This window comes from Loxodonta africana, chromosome 10, assembly GCF_030014295.1.
Source record: "Loxodonta africana isolate mLoxAfr1 chromosome 10, mLoxAfr1.hap2, whole genome shotgun sequence".
NCBI lineage: Eukaryota > Metazoa > Chordata > Mammalia > Proboscidea > Elephantidae > Loxodonta > Loxodonta africana.
Genome location: NC_087351.1, coordinates 41,917,633 through 41,944,343, shown reverse-complemented (window position 1 = coordinate 41,944,343; position 26,711 = coordinate 41,917,633). Strand labels below are relative to the sequence as shown.

General features: G+C 39.1%; 1 protein-coding gene across 1 annotated transcript in view; it reads left to right on the top strand.

The window, feature by feature from the left end:
• Window positions 1-278: 278 nt before the first annotated feature.
• The window catches only part of PRKD1 (protein kinase D1), a 399,928-nt gene continuing 373,495 nt past the window's right edge, over window positions 279-26,711 (top strand). The window contains exon 1 of the mRNA XM_003408596.4: window positions 279-533. Within this exon, the coding sequence (XP_003408644.1) occupies window positions 279-533 (255 nt within the window). The remainder of the gene's footprint in view (window positions 534-26,711) is intronic.

The following is a 26,711-nucleotide window of genomic DNA, read 5'->3' as shown; positions in this document are numbered from 1 at the left end:
TGCACCTCGGCGACGGCAGCGCCTCCCCCGCGCGGCGGCCGCGCTCCCGGCGGCGGGATCCTCCCGCCTCGGCCATTTTCCCTCCTCCCTCCCCTCCTGGTTCTCATCCTTCGCCCTCCCCCCGCGCGGGGACTTTTCCGGAAAGTTTTTATTTTCCGCCTGGGCTCTCGGAGAGAGAAGCTCCCGGCTCGGTGGCTGCAAAACTTTTCGGCTGTCGCGCCGCCGGACCCCGCCCTCGGCTGCCCAGCCGCGCGGCCCGCGACGCGCCCCCGCCGACGATGAGCGCCCCTCCGGTCCTGCGGCCGCCCAGCCCGCTGCTGCCAGTGGCGGCGGCGGCGGCGGCCGCGCTGGTCCCGGGGTCGGGGCCAGGGCCCGCGCCTTTCCTGGCTCCCGCCGCGGCCCCGGCTGGGGGCATCTCCTTCCATCTGCAGATCGGCCTGAGCCGCGAGCCGGTGCTGCTGCTGCAGGACTCGTCCGGGGACTACAGCCTGGCTCACGTCCGCGAGATGGCTTGCTCCATCGTCGACCAGAAGGTAAGGCGCCGCGCGGCTTGGAGACCGGAGCCTCCCCTCCGCACAGGGGGCGCTGCCCGGCCGGCCGGCCGCCCCTCGCCGCGCCAACTTGCCGGCTCCCGGGGCTCTGCCGGGAGCCAGCCTCGCCAGCGCTCTGGAAGGGTCGGGCACCGGCCGAGGTTGGACCCCGCATCCCAGGGCATTGCCTTCCCTGCCGCCCAGCCCTGCGCTCGTCCCCTCTTGTTTTATACCCCGATTTCTCTCCAGTCTGCATCCTACTCATCAATTTGCACCCCGCTTATGACATTTCCAGGTATCTTGCCCTTTTCTCGGCGCGCTCCTCCTTCCACTAAGACTTGCAGGCTCTCCCCTGTCTTCCCTCCGGACCCTGGACCAGCATATTTCTGGCGCCAGGATTCTATCTCCACAAGACTTTTCTCCCTGGGACTTGCTCAGCACCATTTCAGCACCACCCCCTTCCCCTTCAGATCTCTCAGCTCACTTAGATGCTGAGGCGTTCCTGGAATGGTCTGGAGAGGAGGAATTTCTCACCTGTCAGCTAAGTTTTTAAGAGAGAGTGATTGGCGCGACCAGCTGTGAAAACAACTGACCAGACCACAAATAACCCTCCTCCTTGTCGTCTTTTAGTGTCTCCTCTATATGAACATGAAAACACATTTTCCAACGTTAAAACCTGAACGTTGCAGCCTTCCTGCTTTTCATCCCCTGGGCACTTGATAGTGGGACACTGAAATGGGGGCGCAGATACTTAAGTGGTGGTAGTGATGCACAGGAGTACCCCAAGGCTGCTTGTACCCTTCAAGTTTGAGGATGTGGAACTCTGGACAGCAGCCAGGACAGTTCGGAAAAAGAACAGTTATCCTGGACCAGGCCACCCTGGGTAGGAGACCGGGTCTGCCCACCACTCTTCATGGGGCAATTCTGAATTCTAGGTTATTCCGGTAGCCATCCAGAGGGATGTTATATGGAAGGGGTAATAAGAGTGTAAGGGAGAGGGGGCCATGGCGCCAGCCTTCTTAGTATAGACAGGGAAGTGGTGGGCAGAGACAGAAGTCTCTGAAGGTGCTGAATTTCAGCCCCAGGAGACTGGCTACAGACTCAATATTGGAACTCACTTTGTAATGATGACTTGGATAAACACGAATTGCATTCTTTACTCTGGAGCAGAGTTTGCTAAACCTTGAGGGTTGTGAATTGTGGCATTTAGCACATGGATATTAGGAAAAAGCCCAGGGGGGAAATCACTAGTGAAGGAAGTTACAAAAGTTGTGGAGGCCAGAATAAGTTTATGAGTGCCAGGAATTTTTATGGAAAGCAGTGATATTTCATATTGCATATTACAATTTCCATGAAAGTGAAAAAAAAATTTGTGTAATGTTGGTACAAGTCCTACCATTTCTGCACATCATCAGTACTATGGAATATCTATTGTGGGTGAACAGGAGTACTCTCCAAGACACTGAAAGCCTTGCCTGAATGGAGGTTGTAGTCTACAATCGTATCTCCATAAGGATGCACAGTAGTTTTTACAAAACAATACTGATATGCATATAAACAGTATGTGATAACATTTCTCAAAAATCCAATGTAATTGTGTAGAAATTAAATTGGCCTGAATTCTAAAGCAAGTGACAGAGTGGCAGGGAAGATTCAAATTGGGTCACATTAACCTGGACAGACTTTGGTTTCCTTAAGCATAAAGCATGTGTGCGCCCTACCCCCTTGCGCACACACCTGTACTTACCTTGATGGTGTTTCGGATGGGCAGAAACATACATGATACAGGAGATTTGGGATTGGGTATTAGATGGAGAGTGAATTCCTTTTATTTCAGTAGTGACCAAGAGTGATGTTATATAAAACAAAAAACCAATCCCGTTGCCGTTGAGTGGATTCCGACTCATCACGACCCTATAAGACAGAGTAGAACTGCCCCATAGAGTTTCCAAGGAATGCCTGGTGGATTTGAACTGCCGTCCTTCTGGTTAGCAGCATGTAGCTCTTAAACACTACGCCACCAGGGTTTCCTGATGTTATATGGAGGGGGTGATATGAGTGCAAAGAGAGGGGGCAACAAGCCCCAATGGAGTGTGGAGACCTAAGGGTGGTGACAGGGTATTTGGGGAAAGTACAAGATGAAAAGGCCTTGAAATTGAAATGCACTCAAGTTATTAGAAACCTTAATACTGTTCTACATAGAGGTGTCGTACCAAGGACATCCAAAAGGTAGATTGTGCCCTGTGGAAACAGTTTTAGAATGTCAAAAATGTTCTGGCAGAAAGAAAACTGGAGTTCAGTCATGAGGTAGTTGAGACCTGAGCCAAGGCTCTGGGGAAGAGTCCTGGAGAAATATTGCAAAGGGAAAATCATCCGTCCTGGTGACTGATTTGTAAGGGGTCCCCTCCCGCCTGCATTTATTCTAGCAGTTGTCTGTCTCTAAAGAAAAGTTGGAAAAGCTGGATTGGGATAGTCAAGGTAAAGATCTCACTTTGACTTTTTTTTTTTTAAGGTTGTAAGTGAGGGTTATATTTAGAGAGATGGATTTGAGAATTATTTATATACAAGATATTGTAAATATGTACTGGCTAGTGGATCTAGACAGGGATTTTTCAATTCATCTGTCTAGGTATCTGTCTAATCTATCTGTCTTATCTATCATCTGTCTGTCTGTCTGTCTGTCACCTATCTATCTATCAATTGTCTATCATCTGTCTATCACCTATCTTTGTATCCATCAATCGTCTGTCTGTCTATCTATCATCTGTCTGTCTGTCTATTTATCTATCTAATCTATCTATCTATCTAATCTGTCATGTGTTTCAGGACACATTATTACCCTAGGCAGAAACAAGATTAAGAAGCATAAACATCTTTCACAAAGTAGCAGGCATCTCTTTCCTTTCTGATCCTAGGAATGGCAGAGGTGCCTTGCCCTTTATTTTGGTTTCTTCTGAAGTACCTTGGAGTCCCTAGGTGTTACAGATGGGTGATGTGCTTGGTTGCTAACTGAAGGGTTGGAAGTTTGAGTCCACCCAGAGATGCCTCAGAAGAAAAGCCTGATGATCTGCTTCCAAAAGCCAGCCACTGAAAATCCTGTGGTGCCCAGTTCTACTCCGATACATGTGGGACCGCCATAAGGCAGCATCGACTTGACAGCAACTGGTTGAAGTACTTTCTGAAGGTATCAACTGTGAGGAAGAATGACAGGAGAGATACAGACAGACAGACAGGTAGATAGAGGAAAGGCAAGGTGGGGAGGCAGGAAGTGGATGCCACAGGAGAGAGCTGAAAGCTTGAAAGCATTTACAGTTTACTGTGTAGTTTGGAGTTACGTTGAGCTTACATCAGAGGCTCTTCTGATTTTCTGAGTCATCCGCATTCGTTGTTTTAAAATGTGTGAAGAGGTTTCTCGTCCAGTTTGTTCAAGAGCTCCCTAAATACTAACATAGATCAAACCAAAAAACTTGTTGCCGTCGAGTTGGTTCCGACTCCTACCGATCCTATAGGACAGAATAGAACTAGCCCCAAAATGTTTTCAAGAGGTGGCTGGTAGATTCGAACCACCAGCATTTTGGTTAGCAGCCAAGCTCTTAACCTCTGTGCGAATCCAGTAGTAACATAGATCAGACTAGCTTAAATCTTTTGACGTGTTAGTTGACAGTTCAGTTTCTTTCAATAACACTCATGACACATTTGTCCTGGGACCAGAGCCTGAGGTGTACAGGGCTGAAGAAGAGAGACCCTGTCTGGAGAAACTCTTTTATTATTATTTAGAATTTAGGACATACTTTTTCTTTAACAATGAAGTTTGAAAAGCGGCAGATATAGAGCCGTACTGGAAAAATTTGATGGTAAATCAACACATATTCTTATTTTAAGATAAATGTACCCTAAATATCTACTGAACTATGTGACTATAGATTTCTTCCATCTTTTAGCTTAGATTAAAAATCTAGTCTTGCTTTTTTATATGTTATAACTTATGAGTATATAAAATATTGTTAATTGCTTCTTTTTGGAAGTATTGACCCAAGGTTTTATTTATATTATGCTTATTTGTTTACTTTGCCATCATGTAACCTTGAAGGGTGGCTGTATTTAAAGACTGTGTTCTGTTAGTGTACATGATAATTGTTTTCAGAGAGTAAAAGAAGAATAGCACTAGTTGACTTCTCGATGAAACACTGTTACTTTCTACTATCAAAGGAATGGTGAATATATAGACTGAGAAGGAATTGTTTTGAAGCAAGAGACAGCGTTCCAAAGGAAGAATTAACTTGGCATTATAGTACATTATCTATCTACCTGTACGCACTTTCTCTTTAATAACAAGTAGTATTAATTTAGACGTGTGATGCAGTTAATATGACTGTATTGCGTGTATTCACGTTGCTATTATCTTATTAGAAGGACAGCTTATATTTTCCTCTGGAATTTATTTAAGTAGAGTAATAGAACATCAGTAAGACTACTGGCATGTAGTTTTACATTAAATGCCTTTGTACCGTTGTTTATCTGGCCAAATAAATCAGAGTAAGATTTTAAATAGAAGACAACTCAGTAAAGGAATAACAAAGGGAGGGCCTTGCTTTGAGAGCAATGTTGCTTTCCTTGTAATTCTTTCACTTTCTTAATTGTACATTGTTTCTTAGCAGTTTGGGTGTCCTTGTTCATTTTATTGTTGATTTTAGCTACCTTACTTCTACACAGATTGAGAAAGCTGAAAGTAATTAGCTGCTTGACCAGCCCAACATACGTGAAATAGCAAAATCCCGCTAAGCTAATGACAGTGTTTGGGTCTTAGGTGTTTATTTTTCATTTTAATTTTATGTTTGGCCATCTTGTGTGTCTACTGATTTCTGGTTTAATGCTGAAGTGTAGAATTTATCGTTTCATTACGTTGATTCTTAATAATATAATTTTAATAAATTTTTTTTTTCTTTATACTGTATATTTAAAATTTAAATTTATTTTAAAGTTTAATAGTATAATAGGATTGTATTTTGGAGATACAGTGAAATCTGTGAGGTCCAAAACTCACTAGATTGCCTTGCTTGTCCCAGTCTTTCAAGTTTTCCACGTTTGACAGGATGAAGTCTTAATACTTTTCTGTTGCTCATTTTAGTGAAAAATATTTGAGTTTTCCTTCTCTGGCTAGTTTCCGCCTTACACACGTTCTGGCTTTCATACGTTTTACCGTCTGTAGTATATCAATATGTGTGTAACTTTGACATGTAGTGTGTACATACAGGCAGTCCCTGAATTACAGCAGGGTTCCATCCCAACAGCATCTTGGTAAGTCGATTCTGATGTAAGCTGAATACCTCTTTTTTTTTTTTTTTTTAGTTTTCGTTATAATTGCATTTTATCTGTATCTATATAAATCTGATCTTTGAACATCTGTGAAGGAATGATATCATCAGCAAATTTTGTGCTGCAACGTCGTATGTAGCACCTATTACTAATGGAAGATGTACAAAAACAGGTGGTCGTAACTGCGGCTCGTTGGAACTCGAATATGTTACCTAAGTCGGGGACTACCTGTATGTGTATTTATATATGTATGTATGTCTGTGTATATATACATATATGTGTACCACCACCTATTGCCATCAAGTCAATTCCAACTTATAGTGACCTTGTTTTATATATATAGTATGTATGTTTGTGTATGTGTGTATATGTGTGTATATAGAGACACACACACACACATATATATTAAAAAAAAAAAAAATACTAAAAAACCAAGCCCATTGCCTTCGAGTCGATTTCGACTCATAGTGACCCTATAGGACAGAGTAGAAATACCCCACAGGGTTTCCAAGGCTGTAATCTTTAGGGAAGCAGACTGCCACATCCTTCTCCCACTGAGCAGTGGGGTGTTTGAACCCCAGACCTTTTGGTTAGTAGCCAAGTGCTTAACCACTGCACCACCAGGACCCCTATTTACATAATGTTGTATAAGGAGGCCTGGTGGTGCAATGACCAAAAGGTCAGCAGCTCAATGGGGGCCAGTCTGGTCCTGGAAACATTATAGCCTGGGAAATCCTGTGGGGCAGTTCTACTGTGTCTAGGGTTGCTATGAGTTGAAATTGACGAGAAGGCATACAATAACAACAATATGTATGTGTATATAGAATATATTATCTAAGTGTTTTTGCAGAATTATTTTTTGAAGCCTTATTATCCAGGTATCTACTCCAGATGCTGAACTACTGTTTTAGGCCTGTGTTACAGGCTGCAAAAAGTGGGGCTTTATTTGTCTTGCACCTTTACAAAGAAACTTAACTTTGCATATATATCTTTTATCAATACACAACTGTTAACCTCTGTATACTATTTAACAGTCTTCACTAGGAGAATATCCTTTGAGCCTGTGATGCCAAAGGCATTATGCCTTAGTCTTAGGGCTAGGAAGACTTAGATAATTGGCTGTTTGGACAAACATATGTCTGCACTGACTTGGGCCCTTAGGCTCGGGATTGAGATAAACTTAAAAGAATTTTCTGAGAAAACTTTAGTTGTGTGTGTTGGGGGGATAATGGGAAAATTATTAATAAAGTTCCAAAACTTGTCCCATGAAACCATACTGTATGACAGTGTTGCTCTGTGACACCAGACTGCTATCATAGCTATTAAGGGGGATTTAACTTTTTTTTGGTGAGATGATTTTTTATGTAGGTCTTCAGTAATTTATGCATGAATAACATGTAAGACCTCACTAGACAATGCAAAATTTTCTAAGTCCGTGAACGCATGGTTGTGACTTACCTGAGATTGCTTTGAGGATGAAAGGTACAATCTGTAAAGGGTTAAACATACTCCCTGGTAAATGTGTACATAATAAGTGGATTTTTGATACTTTTAGGGTCTGTAGACTAACATACAGTCTTCTTAACAAAAGAAATGTGTATATTCTTTATTAGGTTATTCTTATTTCAATATATACTTAAAATGTTAGCATGAAAAAGCAACGTGGTTGAAAGACTCAGGTGGGATTATTTTTTTCTCTGCTTTCTGTAACAAAGCGAATCTTGGAACTAGGTGTGCTTTGAAACACATTTTGAAATCTCAGCCTCTCAGAATTCCTTAAGGTTTTAACTTGATTCTGCCCAAAATGAAAAACACATTTGCTGTTAAAATAAAGTATACCCACATTGCTTTTTATTATTTTTGACAAGAAGCTGATTTAATTCTTCTTCAGATGCAAGTAGCAAGTGGAATTCAAATGATATTTATTTGATAAAAAAGAAGAATACAATAGATAATGGTACAACGTTTGGCAACATAATGATTCTCAACTATGGTCCTGAGACAGAAATCAAAAGTTCCTTTGTATAGCAGCCCGTAACGTGAGGAGGAAGGCACTTGGAAATGAATTATGGAGATCACATTTTGCTTTCATGCTAGCATCTAGAGATTATTTGCTAAATTGTTACATCTGATGAATAGCTAATATAACATAGTTGATTATTCATATGCTGAAGTGTTATATTGGGATGAGAAAGCAAATTTACTGGGAAGTGGTTGAGTTAGCAGTTTGGCTAAGCCAACCATAAACCTCTTCCGAATCTTTTCTCTAACTACCACTTACCTCTTGTGGAACTCCGTGCCCATTATAAAATAATTTGACAACCACAATAAATAATTACCTGTCTTTTAAAGTGGAGTGTAATGGAAAATTACATGAAACTAGTGTGTGTATTAGGCTGTGGAATCATGGAGTAGGCCATTCACTAGCTCTCAAGATATACCAAGAAACCAGTAGAACATCAGGATAGCAGGAGATCAGGATAGCAGGGCTGGACCCAGACTGGTTTAGAAGAAGTCGGTAAAATTCAGTCTCATAGGAGTTGTTGATAATATGAAGATTCTTTGCTTTATTTTTGTATTTGTTTTGTGCTGAGAATAACTAACGTTTTTGACCTCTGACAGTAACGTTGATTCATCTGAAAGATCTAAGCACAAATGTGAAAATAGAGGTAAAAATATAGAGTACTTGTGATTATAGTTAGAAAAAAAAATTACACATACAACAACAAAAAAACTCATTTGCCACCAAGGTGATTCTGACTCATGATGACTCCATGTGTGTCAGTAGATCTGTGATCCAGAGAATTTTCAGTGGCTGATTTTTCAGAAGTAAGTCATCAGATCTTTCTTCTCAGGCTTCTCTGGGTGGACAAGAATGGCCAGCCTTTGGTTAGCAGCTGAGCGTGTTAACTGTTTGCACTACCCAGGGATTCCTCTAGAGATAGCATTCACCTTCAATTTCCACAGAATTATTCTAGAGAGGTTTAGGAAAATAAATAAATAACTTTTCTCTTTCTTGATAGAATTTAGATCCAGAGGAAAGGGTTATTTTAAGTGCACATAAAAATCAAAATTCTTTTTCATCTATAGGAATATGTAAAATGTCCCCAGAAATTTCTCTGAAATTGTCAACTACCTTAGTTACCTAGTGCTGCCGTAATGGAAATACCACAAGTGGGTGGCTTTAAAGAATAGAAATTTTTTTTCCCACAGTTCAGGAATCTGTTGTTGTTGCTGTTGTTAGGTGCCATCAAGTCGGTTCCATAACAGAACAGAATCAAAACACCGCCTGATCGTGCCATCCTCATACTGGTTGCTATGTTTGAAATCATTGTTGCAGCCACTGTGTCATCCATCTCATTGAGGATCTTCCTCTTTTTTGCTGACCCTATACTGAGCAGGATGTCCTTCTCCAGGGACGGGTCCCTCCTGATCACATGTCCGAAGTATGTGAGACTAAGTCTCATCATCCTCACTTCTAAGGCGCCTTCTGGTTGTATTTCTTCTAAGACACATGTGTTTGTTCTGGCTGTCCATGGTATATTCAGTATTCTTCACCAACACCATAATTCGAAGACATCAACTCTTCATCAGTTGTCTGCATATACACGAGGCGATTGAAAATACCATGGCTTGGGTCAGGTGCATCTCAGTCCTCAAAGTGGGATCTTTGCAGCAAGTATGCCCGATGCAATACGCCATTTGATTTCTTGACTGTTGTTTTCATGGGTGTTGATTGTGGATGTAAGTAAAATGAAATCCTTGTCAACTTCAATCTTTTCTCTGTTTATCATGATGTGGCTTATTGGTCTAGTGAGAATTTTTGTTTTCTTTATATTGAGGTGCAATCCATACTGAAGGCTGTAGTCTTTGATCTTCATCAGTAGGTGCTTCAAGTCCTCTTCGCTTTCAGCAAGCAAGGTTATGTCATCTGCATATTGCAGGTTGTTAATGAGTCTTCCTCCAATCCTGATACCATGTCCTTCATACAGCCCAGCTTCTTGGATTATTTGCTCAGCGTATAGATTAAGTTTGGTGAAAGAATACAACCCTGGTGCACACCTTTCTTGATTTTAAACCATGCAGCATCCCCTTGTTCTGTTCGGATGAGTGCCCCTTGGTCTATTTACAGGTTCGGTATGAGCACAGTTAAATGTTTCAGAATTATCATTCATCACAGTATTATCCACGATTTGTTGTCAGAAGCTAGAAGTCCCTATTCAGGAGATCCTTCTTTGTCTATTTCAGCTCCTAGTAGCAGGCAATTCTTGGGGTTCCTGGTCTTGTAGATGTATCTGTTGTGTGTGACTGTCTCCGTAGAGCTTCTTCCCTGTGTCTGTATGTATTCTGTTCAGAAGTGATTAGATTTAGGATTCACCCTACTTGTAATAAGCATAACAAAGAGAATTCTTATTTCCAAACAGGATCACATCCACAGGTATAGGGGCAAATATTCAATACGTATTTTTTTGGGAGACAAAATTCAAACCATAAGATCAACCAGATATTTTTGTACCATTAGAAATTAATGATGACAGTACCGTTGGAAGTTACTTGGTAGCAGAGAAATCCACAGTATGCTGGTTCTTTACTTTGTCTTTTTGCTCTCATGCAAAAAACATAATTAAATAAACAAAGCCTTTGGTTATATATCTAGGATGACCATTGTGGAATATCATGTAATTTAGACAGATTTAAAGGTAAGAATTGGTGTAAAAATAGCACATATTAAGACACAATTACACCAGTCCAAATTTAAATTTTCCTGTATAGAAATTTCTTCCAAAATTGCAAAAAAGTTTTATTTGGCTAAAGCCACATAGTTGATAACAGCAGCTCAGTGATGTTTGGCAAATAGAAAGATTCTTGCAACCATGCAAGAATTTTGTATAATTTATTTTGGTGAGAAAGAAGAAGAAAATTTATGTACCCTTTATTGGTTCATTGGTTTCTGTTCTGAATAAACCCCTGACTGATGAAGAATTTGTTGACTTTTCAGCTTGTATTTAGGCACAATTTCAAGAATTTCTGAATGCCCCTTACCTTAATAAATAAAAGCAGCCACTTTTATTTCACATATATATCATAAAATGAATGAGAAGTGTGAATGTGATAACAAAAATATGAATGAAAAGTATGGATGTGAGTAATAAATGCTTCTGAAATGTCATAGCCATAAAAACCCTGCGGAGCACAGTTCTGCTCTGACGCACGTGAGTCCTTATGAGTAGGAATGGACTTGACAGCAACTAAGAACAACAAAGTCTCTGTAGACTACTGTTTTGTTAACAAAAGAAACGTGTTTTATTAACAAAAGTTTTGTCCAATTTATTTTGGTAAAAAAGAAAAATTTTTATATATACCTTCCTCTGGTTCAGATTGTTGGAGAGTTAGTGGTGTATATATGAAGTATTATAGCTTGAGACATTTATAGATTGTTCCCTGGTGGCATAGTGGTTAAGAACTACGGCTGCTAACCAAAAGGCTGACAGTTCAAATCTACCAGGTGCTCCTTGGAAACCCTATAGAGCAGTTATATTCTGTCCTGTAGGGTCACTACGAGTCAGAATCTACTCGACGGCAATGGGTTTGGTTTGGTTTTTCAGTTTTCAAAGTTTATTTTACAAGTAACAGATGCTTAAGATCCAATTAAAAGAGTATTATACATCTTAAGATCTATTTCCTTTTTCATAAAAAATGGAATAAAAAAATCAGAATATAATCAAAGTCTGATATGTTACAGACAAAAGCATATTTGTACATCAACTAAAGCAGTCATTTGTTCAAATATTAAACCCATATACTATTAAATGAGCTTGCTTTTAATGTATTTTTTGAAAATTATTTAAGCCAATTTTGAAGTAAGATTTTCTCGCTTGAAATTTATTCAACTAGATTTGTGTTGATGTGAATTTCAAATTTTCTTAAGAAGATACTTTCCATTAATCATTAATAAAGATTAATCCATTAGGTTAAAGCATTAAAGGTTTTTCAGCAATCAGTGTTGGACCTACCAAAAAATCAAAACCTTTCCTATGTTGCTAAAATCAGTCATATTAATGATATGATAAATAACTACTGGATGATTATGAAACTGTCACTTGGTTTTGAATGGATAGCAATAATCAGAGAGAGACCAAGGATTCAGTTCCAGCCCAGCTGCTTGTATTAAGTTCCAAAGGACCTAATTGACTGGAATATGTGTCCTATCACCAGCCAAATATTTATGGAGTACCTGCCATATTCAAGATACTGTGTCTCAATCTCTTTATCAATTAAAAGTGAACTTTACCCCTCTGAGAGTTTTTGGAATAGCTTGTCCCAGGACCACTGGGTTGTGGTTGACAAGGTTCCAGGGCCCCCTCATGAGTGACAAAGAGCCTTCACCTGGCATCTTCCTTCACAGTAACAATGGCTGGCAGAGGGGAGCCTCTAGGAACAAAACCTTCCTGGCACTTACTCTGTGTACCAGTCCATATCTTGGCTTGTTCTCATTTGTCATTTCTGGTTCTCACAGCAGCTCTTTGCTGCTTATCTTATCTCTGTTTTAAGGATGAGGAAACTAAGGGTCAGAGAGGTTAAATCATTTACCCCAAATCCCATGCGTACCCAGTAAGCAGCAGAACTGCCAATAATTTATTCACTTCACTATAGCTAACCCTAAGAACAGGGAAGGCTAGCATGGCCATATATACATACAGAGAGTTTGGTATCATCAGACTGTGTTGCCATGAGTCGGAATCATGAGTAGGAGATTAAAATTTCTATTTTTTTTGCCTGAAATTTACTGAAAAATACTAAAGTTTAGGTAGTATGATATTTTGTATATTTTAGTTTCCTTCATATGAAATTCACATCCCAATAGTGGTCAGCTAGAATTCTAGCCACCATTATTACAGGGTATCTCTTATGGGTGGCTAGATTACCCCCTAGGCATTCATAATTAACATAATGAACATTAGAAATGAACTCTCACTTGGGGGGATATTAGTGTTACTCAGGAATTATGATTGCCAAAATTATTTTAGAGATACTCCTAACCCTTTTATGAATGGGGTAGAATTGAGTGAAGCTGGTATGTTTTTATGTAGGAGGTCCTTCTGTGTCCTTCCCTTGGTTGGAAGGGTTTCTAGTTGCTGATGCCAACACTAAAGAGAACAGAATCCTTCCTTGGAGATGTTATCAAGATCACATCCTGGGGACTGCACAGTGCATCATATGAACTGAAATGTGTCTAATGGTTCGTGTACGTTTGTTTTGTAAGTATATGTGTCTAAGAATTTACTTTGGAATTTGTATTCATTGTACTCTGGTAACAAGATTGTGGATTCACAATTCACAACATAGTGAATCCTTACCCACCTTTAAATCTCCGGAAGTCACTGTTTGACTCGTCCAAAGAAATTAATTAATGCGTATGATTAAACTGGCTTCAGTAGGTTCACAACACTTCCTTTTGGTAAGATGGGGATGCTAAGGTGTTTTGGAAGAAATTTATAAGGCCATATATTGATCTGTGTGGTTCAGGACCAGTGGGTGAAAAGAATCTTACCTATCAGTAAATCAGTGAATCCTTTCTTCTTGAATAGGACATTGATTTCAAACAGATTCTTAGAAAATAACAGAGTCCTTTAGAAAGGTACCTTTCAGTGGTTGCTTTCATTTTAGAAGTTGTGTTTGGATTACCCATTTGCTAAGTTTCATGCTTTGCCAATCTGTTTTCTCCTTTTTTGTGTATTTTATTTGTTTGTTTTTGGTAAATTATGAACAAACCTACCCTCAGGTAAACTTAATTCCACTTGTTGCAGATGGTCAGTCACAAGCCCAGGGGAGGTTTTCTTTCCACTTCAGTGGTGTTAACCAATCTCAATAGTAATTTAATTGTCTTACATTCCTTTTCACTGCTTGTGTGCAAGGCTAAGGCCAACACTTCCGTTGTAGACTAATTGTACTATCCTCAGACTTTACAAAAATATAGTTGTATATATAGGTAGACATGATTTAACTTAAAATATACTTGTAATCCAATTCAATGCTAAAAATTATTATTAAACACAGATTTTCTTGTAGCCACCATGTTAGGTGCTGAAGCTCCTGCCCTGAAAGACTACTGGGCAACATATAGTAGGTTTTTCATTGCTAGTGGACTAGAAAAGGTTCCTGAAACATGGCCTGTCTTTTATGTAATACTTAGAACTTTTTCAGCTTTAATGCAATGGACAAGTTACATAGAGAATTTTCTTTTGACATGACTCATTGGTAGACTCTTGACTAACAAAAAGGCAGCAGACCTGTTCAGCTGTATTAGAAATCTGATATTACTAGATATCTACTAGTCAAGTACTGTTCCTCATAAGCCTCATCTTGAGATAACCCAACTTTAACTAGTAGCATGGAAAGCAGCAGTTGTTGCTCCAGGAGTAGTAACGTGGCTCACTCATGCCTAGCTCTTCTTTACCTAATCATAACTGCTGGGAAAGAATTGTCTTGTTTCTAAGTAGTCCCTGGGGAGGAAGGCTCTATGCTCTTCTCTGCAACAGATGTTAACTTCTTCTACTAACATGGAATGAGTTGATGGCACCCGAGATGTAGAGACTTAGAATATTTAAATGTATCCAGTAGCTTGCACAGATTTTTGAAGAATAAAAGACTAGCTCTTGAATAATCTTTGCTTTTATTCAATTCTTTGGGAAGAATAGGGAGCTAAAGTAAACATACAGTGAGAAAGGAATAATAGAAAGGAGTTGAACTGGTACACCAGGTTAAATAGGGTGACCACATGCCCAGCTTGTCCAGGACAGTCTCAGTTTATGTCTGTTATTCTGGCGTTCTCTTAAATTATATGCTGACCCTAGATAAAAACTGCGGTGTTTTAAGTTAAAACCGAACAACAGAGAAAAACAAAAGCCTTACTTAGGACAGACTTTTTATTATCTTTTGGCCAAAAATCCTTGTAAGGTTTAAAAATACAAGCAAAACTCACCTTTAGAGTTTATTTTGTAAAGAGTCATCAGATTCTACATAGTAACCATGTCATTTCTGAATAACTTTTCGAATGAAATCTTAAGCTAAAAACAAGAACAGAAGTAAAAACCATAGGACAGCCAACGTTGAGATTGATTCCATAAACTTTTCATTAGCTTCCACTTAGAATATACCATCTAAAGTAATGTAGCTCTGTTTTCCAGTCAGCCAATGTAAATCAAGATACTGCTTTGCAGTGTCAGTCAGCAAATAAATTTACTCATTCTGGTAGTTCATCCTACCTGTATTCATTCATCCAAATAGGTAAATAGAAAAGCCTTCCTTGAAGCTTCAGCGCTTGTAGCAACTATCACAAAGGTAAATTATGCTCATTTTGATGCCGAATAATAACATTTGTACTTTCAAGTTGTACTTTATTGTATTCTCTGTTCTGGAGAAAATATAACATGTAAGTATAATTTATTACATTGCTGGCAAAAAAAAAAAAAGGAGAAAGCAGACTGCACACAAATACTTCTGAGGACTTAAAAACTTGATTTTTTTTGTATAAAAATGTAAGCACACAAACAAGACAGATAAAATTTTGGAAATTTATTGTCACAAAATAACAGTGTGTAGGCTGTAGCTTCCTGTTTTCTTAAGATGTTCACAGGCATAGTCTGGATGAAGCAAATACATGAATTTTACCTATTATTCTACATTTGGTACCTGCTGATGAGTATGCTTTTGAAGTAATATTAAGAATTACAGGTTCAGAAAGCTTAATGTTGAATGTTCTCTCTGCTAAAAAATACTACAAGTCAGCAGGTCTAAAGTCACTTGGAAAGGAATTTAATTTTGTGTAATCATTTCTGTTTAGCATTTTTTCCATTTGGACAATTATAATTTCTCTATATAAAATTTCGGAAAACCTGGTGGCATAGTGGTTAAGTGCTACGGCTGCTAACCAAGGGGTCGGCAGTTTGAATCCGCCAGGCGCTCCTTGGAAACTCTGTGGGGCAGTTCTTCTCTGTCCTATAGAGCCGCTATGAGTGGGATCAACTCGACGGCAATGGGTTATATAAAACTTCTATAATTCAATTAAATAATTGTTTTCCTTATATATTGAAAATTTCGAAATTACTACAGTAGGCTGAACAATGAGCCTCAAACATGTCTACATCCAAGTTTCCAGAGCTGGGAATATTACCTTGTATGGCAAAAAGGGACTTCGCAGATATGATTAAGGATTTTGAGATAACATTATCCAGGTGGGCCCAATCGGATCACATGAGTCCTTAATAGGGGAGGATCTCCCTGGCTGATGGAAAAGGGAGAGAGGGCCTCCATCTGCTGTTGCTGATTTTGAAGGTGGGGTAAGTGGGCCACAAGCAAAGGTCTTTATAGGAGGGAACCAGCAGTCAGAGTTAGAGTGGGAGAAGATGCGACTACGGAAGCAAGAGAAGAGGTTGGAGTTTCCATAGAAAGGAAGGGCTCATGAACCAAGGAACGCAGGCAGCCACTAGAAGCTGAAAAAAAAGGCAAGGAAACGGACTCCCCGCCCCCCTCCCCGCCCCGAGCCTCCACAAGGAACCAGCCCTGCTAACATCTGACTTTATTTAGCCCAGTGAAACTGATTTCAGAATTCTCATCTCCAGAACTGTAAGAGAATAAGTTCGTGTCTTTTTTTTTAGAGTTACGGTAGATATGTATATGTGTGTATATATATATATATATATGAAAACATCCATCAGTTTAGTTATTTTTATATGCATAGTTCAGTGGCAGTGATAATGCTCATCGTATGGTGTGCAGTCATTACCGCTATTCTTTTCCAAAGTATTTTACCATCCTTAATAAGAACTTTGTGGCGTTTAAGCCACTCAGGTTGTGGAAGTTTGTTAAAGCAGCAGTAGGAAGCTAACATATGTCACCTTTCCTCTGGGAAAGGTGAGGAATTCAGATAAGCCCCAACAGGGATCATACCACTCAAAGTTAAACACATTTAACATTTTGGTGACTATCTTACCAATTTTTTTTCTCTATAAGTAAATATGCTCCTTATACCTTATACATGATTTTTTATGCTTTTTTCATTTGATACCATGTGTCTTTTGTTGTCAATTTCTAAATATAGTGCCCTTGAGGATAGTTTTTGTGAGAAGAAAAGGCTTTTCAGATACTTACCTTGGTTTTAGAATTTAATATTCAGATTATTAAAGATCTATGTTCATATGTTTATTCTTAATCTCTCTGGTACAACTTATATATATATTTTATAAATCTAGCAGATTTTAACAATCACATATAAGAACCTTTGAAGGGTTACTGGTATCCTTCGTAAACCCAATTATTCAGATGCCTTGAAACATTTTAAGTTGCCTTTCTAAATTTGATATATTTTGATTTTTAAAAAAATACTGCAGTCACTTATGTGGTAAACCTTTACACCTTCTTAAGTAATTCTTATGCTTCTAATTTAACTTATACGTATGGTAAAGTTTAAGTTCTTAAGTGTTCTAACACCACACACATAGGCCAACATCAATTATTTAATTATATGTATGTAATATGCACAAAAGAAGCCAAGGTAGCACAGTGATTAAGTGCTTGGCTGCTAACCGAAAGGTTGGCAGTTTGAATCCACCAGCTGTGAAAGATGTGGCAGTGTGCTTTTGTTAAAGATCACAGCCTTGGAAACCCAATGGGGCAGTTCTACTCTGTCCTATAAGGTTTCTATGAGTCGGAATCAATATACAATAGGGTTTAATATGCACAAAAGTATTAACATTGTGGCTTTGATTTGCAAGTTTTTCTATGTTTAATTTAAAATCTTACCATATTTGAAACGTGTTTTCCAGGAAATAATTATGTGATCTCATACAATTGGTGAAGTTCCCTTCTCATGTGAATTTTGCAGTTGTCTTCTTGCCTTGGTTCATGTTGTGCAAACACCAGTGCTTTTAGCTGGGACAAAGATTGGATGTCGATCAAATCCATGGAACCCCATTTGGATCAGTGATCTCATTACTTTAATAAAGGAGTCATCATGTATCCCCTGTCCCTGGATTCAATTTATAGATTGCTTTTATAAGTAATGTGTGCTGATAAAGTTTCTTGTTCTTAACTAGATTGATCATTTTATTGGATTTTGTATTTATTTAGCTCTAAACATAGGTGAATCCATTTTCTATCTTGCAGAAGACCTTTAAACTTAATGGAATGATTATTTTCATATTCTTTCTCTTAGGGCCACATAATTCTGATAGATATAAAATATGTGATTAAATATTGGCAGCCTCTCATGGCTTTGTCTTACCATCTTGTTACAACTCCTAAGATCATTCTTCAAATAAGATACTTTCCTCTGTAAAAAAGGAACATTTGTGGCACCACTTTTAATGATCTACTCTTGGTTAAAAAAAAAATTATTTAGTTGTTATTGTTCTTAGGTGCCATTGAGTTGATTCTGACTCATAGTGACCCTAAGTACAACAGAATGAAACGCTGCCTGGTCCTGGTCCTGTGCCATCCTCACAATACTCTTTTTTTTTTTAATTCTTATACATATATTTTGGAAACTCTGGTGGCATAGTGGTTAAGAGCTATGGCTGCCAATCAAAAGGTCGGCAGTTTGAATCCACTAGCTCCTCTTTGGAAACCCTATGGGGCAGTTCTACTCTGTCTTGTAGGGTCGCTGTGAATTAGAACTGACTTGATGGCAATGGGTTTTTTTTTTTTTTTAATATTCCTAAGATTAATATTTAGATTATAGATTTATTTCAGAATTATAATGATTTTTTGCTTTCTTCAGGTTGAAAAGGACAAGTGCACAAGGTTTTGGCTTTTTGCTTTGCCTTTAAAGAGAAAAATCTTGTGCAGTAAGCAGCGAGATGCAGAATATGCTGTTATATTTAATAGCCAAAGCTTAAATCTGTATTGGGTGGACTACATATGTCCTATAGCGTTCTGTATTGTTTTTAGTTGCAGTTGAGTTGGCTCTGACCCATGAAGACCCCACTTAGGAAGACCCCACGTACAACAGAAAGAAACATTGCCTGGTCAGGTGGTCCTCATGATCATCGGTATGCTCAAAGCCAGTGTTGCATCCAGTGTGTATTTTGAGTGCCTCCCTACCTAGAGGGCTCATCGTCCAGCACTATATTGGACAATATTCTGTTGTCATCCATAGAGTTTTCGTTGGCTAATTTGTGGAAGTAAATTGCCAGGCCCTTTTTTTTTTTTCTTCCTAGTCTGTGTTAGTCTGGAAACTCTGCTGAAACCTGTCCACTGTGGGTGACCCTGCTGGTATTTGCTGTGTTTAACTGGGTTTTAAAAGTTTATTGTTTGTTTATAATGAAGCTGTTGTGAATTTGCAAGATATGTCTCATATGTCCACCACCTACCTGTTGGTTTGTTGTACTGTGGTGACTTGCATGTTGCTATGATGTTGGGAGTTATGCCACTGGTTTTTCAGTCATCTCATGTGTGTGTGAAAGCTGGACAGCGAATAAGGGAGACTGAAGAAGAGTTGATGAATTTGAATTATGGCATTGGTAAAGAATATTGAATATACCATGGACTGTGAGAAGAATGAACAAATCTGTCTTGGAAGAAGTACAGCCAAAATGCTCCTTAGAAGCAAGGATGGCTAGACTTTGTCTCACATACTTTGGACATGTTATCAGGAGGGACCAGTCCCTGGAGATGGACATCATGCTTGGTAAAGTAGAGGGTTGGTGAAAAAGAGAAAGACCCTCAAAGAAATGGATTAACACAGTGGCTGCAACAATGGCCTGGAACATAGCAACGATTGTGAGGATGTCGCATTGTTCTGGTTCTGTTGTACATAGGGTCACTATGAGTCGAAACCAACTTGACGGCACCCAACAACAATAAACAAACAACCCTGGGATTTGGATCTCTTCTGAGGAATTGGTATTCCTCTCCTTTCACGGAGCCAAGGATTTAGCTGGTAAATGCCATCCTGCTTGAAAACATTTTATGGTAGGGCCTGAATAAATATTCATTGAATTGAATTGAGTCTTAGGAACAGAAGGAGTCTTTTGTGGTTGTTAGTGGATACCTAGATGAAATGCTATGAAAGACACTTAGAGGTTTCACTTGTCAAATCTCAGTCTCATTTACCTGTGGAATTTAAGAACATTAATTATGCAAATAATAAAAAGCCTGACATAAATATAGTGGTAGGAGAGACATTGATGTAGAGGAAATAATAATATTGTTGGAGAAAAAAAGTATCAGAAAATAATACAAACTCAACCAACGTTAGTTAGAAGTCGCTTTGCTTCCCACCCACCTGGGAAGTGAATTTGAGAAACTCAAATGGGCTGACAGGGAACATTCAGTAGGGCATTCAGCAGAGCAGCCATCAGGGACCAACTTCTTTTTTTTTTTTCTCCCCATACATTACATCAAAACAAAACAAAACAAAACAAAAACTAAACCCATTGGCACTGAATCAATTCCAACTCATAGTAACCCTATAGGACAGAGTTAAAAAAAAAAAAAAGGACAGAGTAGAACTGTTCAATAGGACTTCTGAGGAGCAGCTGGTGGACTTGTACTGCCGACCTTTTGGTTAGCAGCCTGAGCTCTTATAATTAACACCTCTTACGGGGGGACCTAGTATCTAGGAACCCTGGTGGTGCAGTGGTTAAGCACCTGGCTGCTAACCAAAAGGTCAGTAGTTTGAACTCACCAGCTGCTCCATGGGAGGAAGATGTGACAGTCAGCTTGGGTAAAGATTAAAGCATTGAAAACCCCATGGGACCGTTCCACTTTGTCTGTCCTCTAGGTTTGCCGTGAGTTGGGATCAACTCAACAGCAATGGGTTTGGTTTTTTTGGTATCTGTTAGTCTACATGTGTGTCATTTCTTATTTTCTGGGATTTTAATTTTAGTCTTTTTCCTAATTCTTTTTATTTTCTCCTTATTAATTTTTGCTCTTGATGACCCAGATTTACACCTCATAAATATGCCCTGCTATTTTTTCTTTATAATTTACTTTTGCATGTAGTTTTACACTTCCTTGGATTATTCTTAAATGTCTCATAGATACTCATGAGTTGGTTTTCTCTGAGATCATAAGTCCTGCTGGGTGGATATTATATTTGATTTTCTGGAATCAGGTTGCTTGTTAACATAACATCCAGTTCTTGGTTGAGGAATCTGTGGTCTCCCAAATACATAACCACTGTGTTTTGGACAAACATTTTCATGCTGTATGCCACAAGTGAGTGCAGCCACGACAGTCCCGCCTGGGGAGGGCTTCTCCCAGTCCTTGATGAGGAGCCAGGGGATGTCCAAAGCCCTGTATCACCCATTCGTGGGAGGTAGAGGCATGTTTATGAGCTATTCTGCATCTATGGTACTTATTACAAGGATGTGCAACCCTCTTTCCTGCCAAGATCCTACAAAGAACTGAGGAGAACCTGTTGAGGACAGGGGTTATCCCAACTTAGATTTTCACAATGAAATATTGTCCCCATTGGCAAATGGTTATTTAACCATCAAGTATTTATCTTTTACCCAGGCCTTTTAAGGGTAGGGGTCTTGATGTACAAAAAGCATTACTACTGTTTATTTTCTGATTGTTGGCTGTATGTTAACCTCTATTTGTTAATGAGGAGCTCTGGTGGCGCAGTGGTTAAGAGCCCGGTTGCTAACCAAAAGGGTTGGCAGTTCGAATCTACCAGCAGCTGTACTCTACCAGCAGTTCTACTCTGTCCTATAGGGTTGCTATGAGTTGGAATTGATTAGATGGCAATGGGTTTTGTTTGATAAATAAGTATAGGAGCCCTAGTGGCACAGTAATAGAGCTCAGCTGTTGTCAGTAGTTCGAATCCACTAGCCACTCCTTGGAAACCCTACGGGGCAGTTGTCCTCTGTCCTATAGGGTTGCCATGAGTTGGAATTGACTAGATGGCAATTGGTTTGGTTTGATATATAAGTATAGGAGCCCTAGTGGCACAGTAATAAAGAGCTCAGCTGTTGTCAGTAGTTCGAATCCACTAGCCACTCCTTGGAAACCCTACAGGGCAGTTGTCCTCTGTCTTGTAGGGTAGCTATGAGTTGGAATCGACTTGATGGCAATGGATTTTTTTTTTTCATTTTATGTATGTATATGTACTTGTTCTTTTTTCTTGTCCTTTCTCTAAATTTCCTACAATATGAACTGATTATAAAAGTAATCAGAAAAAGATGATAAACACTTTTTAAAATTGGATCTAATAACAAACCACTAATATTTTTGTGAATATAAAAATTGTGGCAAAACCAGTTATGTGAGAATTAAAAGAATCTGTATTAGTTTTATTTTGCCATTTTTGAATCAGTTTTAACTCATTTGAAATGACCAAATAAACATTTATCAAGCAGGGCTATATGCTGGGCATAGAAAAGTTTCTCTTTTAATCCATGGGGTAGCCATGTAAGAGGTGTGTGGAACAAAGAACTCAGCTTGGCCTTTGTCTCAGGTTTCTAGAAAATAGCCCTTGGAATTTCTCCAGCAGTCAAAGTATCTTTTTCCAAAACAGCAAGGTAACACTTAAATACCACATGAGTTGAGAGCCCCCAACTCATCACATGCACATAAACAGGGGGGCAGGGTGCATAATGCAGTCAAGTGTATGTATTCATTGAGTCATTTATATGCCTGAAGTCCCAATGACTAAGCACCCTTGGACCACAGAGCTTCTTCTTTTGTGGCTTCTTGGATTGGTAAGATCATCCATGCATGGGAGAGGGTGGCATATCCCTGGGGCCAGCAGAAGCCTCATAGCAGGACCCCTCCCAGACCTTGTTTGATGTGTCTCTTTGCTTGTATCCTTTCTGGTTATAATAAATGGGTGACTGTAAATATAGGTAATGTTGTTGTTGTTAAGTGCCAGGAGTCAATTACGACTGATAGCGATCCTATAGGACAAAGTAGAACTGCCCTATAGGGTTTCCAAGGAGTAGCTGGTGGAGTTGAACTGCTCACCTTTTGGTTAGCAGCCGAGCTTTTAACCACTATACCACCAGGGTGTCTAGTATAGGTAATAGTCTCTGTGAATTTTGTGAGCCATTATAGAGAATTAATGAACCCATGGGTGGGGGCTAGTAAGTCAGCAGAGGCTGGCAGGACAAAGTCCTAACTTGTAAAGACCCAGCTGTGGATGGCTGGTAGGCAGGGAAAGGCTGTATGGGCAGTCAGTGAAGAAAGATAGAGTCCTTCTAGCTTGAGAGAGAGAGAGGGACTGACTGAAGTGCAGGGAGATGTGTGGACTCCAGGGCCTATGGCTAGTACCCATGACCTGGCCCTGAGTGGCCACAGATATTTTGACCTGGCTCAGCGTGGCTGGGGATGAAGTCTCACCTAACTCTGGTTGGTTAGTGTAGAGAGAAGAAGAGCCAGAGAAGTGACTGGCAAGGAGGAATGGAGATGTGGAAAGTTGAAGCCTGGATCCATTTTCAGGTGGGAATTGGATTCATGGTGATTCTTACCACATGGTTATTGATAAAGGTGGGGTTTTTCCACCTTGCCTTTTTTTGTAGTGCAGTTGGCAGCACAGAGAGAAATTTTTAATCCCTCTTTTGTGGGCCAGAGAAACCCACTCAAGAGGAATGTTCTGTCGTCAAAAATACTTTAGTAAGGAAATTATAACTTGAGCCAAACTGTTCGTTTGATGCTTTAACTTTGTATTGGCTTTGCTTTTAGGAAGCATTGTACTCTTTTGATGAGCCATATGATTGATAAAAATAATTCTACCCATTTCTTCAAGTAAACATAATGTATCTCACATCAGAGTTTCTCAACATGAAAATTAATAAATCATCGTTGTCATGCACCTTATTTCAGGTCTCATTGGGCCTGATGAGAAGAGTGAGAACCTGACAGTGTAGGAAGAGAATAGTAGATTATAAGTAGGATACCTAGGTTACGGTCCCATACAGATGTATACGTAGTACCTACTATGTGCCAAGCACTATTCTAAGCACTGAAGATGTAAAGTTGAACAGTCTTGGGATCCTCCACAGTCTTCCAGCTTAGATCCTGAGTTTCCATATCTTTATTAGGTCCTATCAAACAGGGATAGCAATACCTGCCATTCCTGCTGCCAGGGTTTTTTGCAAGGATCAAAAAAAAAAAAAAAAGACTTGAGTATGTTGTTTTTGGAAATGACCCAGCAACATTATAATTATAAAATATTATTATTGAGTGACAAGGTTTGACATTTTCATGTTAAGTGTTGATCAGATGTAAATGTAATGTAGATTAAAGGATACATTTGGAGTTGAAGATGAGTAGAATTAATGGATTTTTTATGTTTTACATTTTAAACTGCTTTATAATAGCATTATTATATAGATTTTACGTTCTTTCCCTTGTCAAAGCCAAGAGTTTTTATTAACACTGGCTCTTGCTGTGAACTCTGTAACAGAAAGGTTAAGACATTAGCCTGGGCTGAATCCTGTTTTTGCCACTTGCTTTCTAGGTAGCTTGGGGCAGCTTACTTAAGGTCTCACTTGCCTAATCTGTTAAATGGGGATTGTAAGAGTCTGTGCATTATAATAACTGTTTTATAGGATTGTTGTGTGAGTTAATGGGATAATGTTTATAAAACATTTACACAGTGAATTGCCAATACTAAGCAGTCTAGCTTAGTATTTGCTAGCTGTGATGACAAGCTTATTCATAAAATTATTAAGGTTATAATTTTAGGCCTTTATGGGCAAAATCCTAACTGGTAATTCTTATTGTACATGAACAACTCTCTGTGTAAAAAGGTGTATTGTACAAATCCTTGTGTTCTGCCTTGAAAAGAAATTGGTCCTAAAGATTTTTGACAAGGCTTAAAAAATGGTAAATTGATTTCTGTAATAGTAATTCTCCTGAAGAAATGTTTCCATTTTATTGACAAAAGCATCTAAATTCAGTGTTAGGAATTTATTTTTTTCATGTAAACTGTGTTCGACTGGTATGTGCTTATACGGAGTCTTAGTGAATTGTGGGTTGAGTTCAAAATAGCAAGTGCTAACCTTGGTATAAATATTTTCATATTTGCATCATAAGTATGAGAATTTGCACTTTGAGCATTTCATACATCAATTAAACTTCAGAACACTCCAGTGATCAAGATATTGTAAATCAGCCTTCTGCATGAGTACTAACATTTGCCAACCACCAAAGAAATTCTCTGCCTCCTGTACTCTAAAATAGCATCCAGATTAGAGTCTTTGATATTGATTTGATCTTATCTTACTTTTTGTTTATTAAGAAATATTTAAAAAAATCTTCACTACCTAGAAATGGATAGCTCGGTCAGTGTATATCTGTGGACATAACTGATGTAACCATTTCAGCTAGATTGGGGCCACTATAGTCAAATTCTCAGCCAGCACAATTAAAAACAAAACCATCATGAATAGCAGTAACAGTGGGCCTTTGTATTGGTCAGAATTATTGGTCTAGTTATGTTGGAAGAGAGAACGATACAGAGGAACTGATGATGTGTTTTGTTTAAACTGACAAGTCTTAGTAGCCAAGTGAAGTGATAAAATGTGATGTATTCTACTTCTTATTCACGTGTCAGTATTTGAATGATGTTAGGTGTGTTGAGTTAATTCTGACTCAGAGTGACCCTATGTACAACAGAACAAACACTGCCCAGTTCTGTGCCATCCTCGCAATCGTTATGTTTGAGCCTGTTGTTGCAGCCACCATGTTAATCCATCTTGTTGAGGGTTTTCCTCTTTTTCGCTGACCCTCTACCAAGCATGATGTCCTTCTCCAGGGACTGGTCCTTCCTGATAAGATGTTGAAAGTATGTGAGATGAAGTCTTGCCATACTCTCTGTAAGGAGCACTCTGGCCATACTTCTTCCAAGACAGATTTGTTTGTTCTTCTGGCAGTTCATGGTATATTCAGTATTCTTCGTCAACACCATAATTCAAAGGTGTCAATTCTTCTTGGTTCTTCCTTATTCATTGCCCAGCTTTCACGTGCATATGAAGTGATTGAAAATGCCGTGACTTGGGTCAGGTGCACCTTAGTCCTCAAAGTGACATCTTTGCTTTTTAACACTTCAAAGAAGCCTTTTGCAGATTTGCCCAGTGAAATATGTCTTTTGATTTCTTGATTGCTGCTTCCATGGGTGTTGATTGTGGATCCAAATAAAATGAAATCCTTGATAACTTCAGTCTTTTCTCAGTTTATCATGATGTTGCTTATTGGTCCAGTTGTGAGGGTTTTTGTTTTCTTTATTGTTGAAGTGCAGTCCATAGAGAAGGCTGTGGTCTTTGATCTTCATCAGTAAGTGCTTTAACTCCTCTTCACTTTCAGCAAGCAAGGTTGTGTCATCTGCATATTGAAGGTTGTTAATGACTCTTCCTCCAATCCTGATGCCATGTTCTTCTTCATATAATCCACCTTCTCAGATTATTTGCTCAGCATACAGATTCAATAAGTATGTGAAAGGAAACAACCCTGCCGCACACCTTTCCTGACTTTAAACCACACAGTATCCCCTTGTTCTGTTCAAAGGACTGCCTCTTGATTTATGTACAAGTTCCTGATGAACACAATTAAGTGTTCTGGAATTCCCATTATCTCAGTGGTATCCATAATTTGTTATGATCCACACAGCCGAATGCCTTTGCATAGTCAGTAAAACACAAATAAACATCTTTCTGGTATTCTCTGCCTTCAGCCAGGATCTATCTGACATCAGCAATGATATCCCTCATTCCACATCCTCTTCTGAATCCGGTTTGAATTTCTGGCAGTTCCCTGTTGATGTACTGCTGCAACTGTTTTTGAATGATCTTCAGCAAAATTTTGCTTGCGTGTGATATTAATGATACTGTTTGATAATTTCCACATTCTGTTGGATTGCCT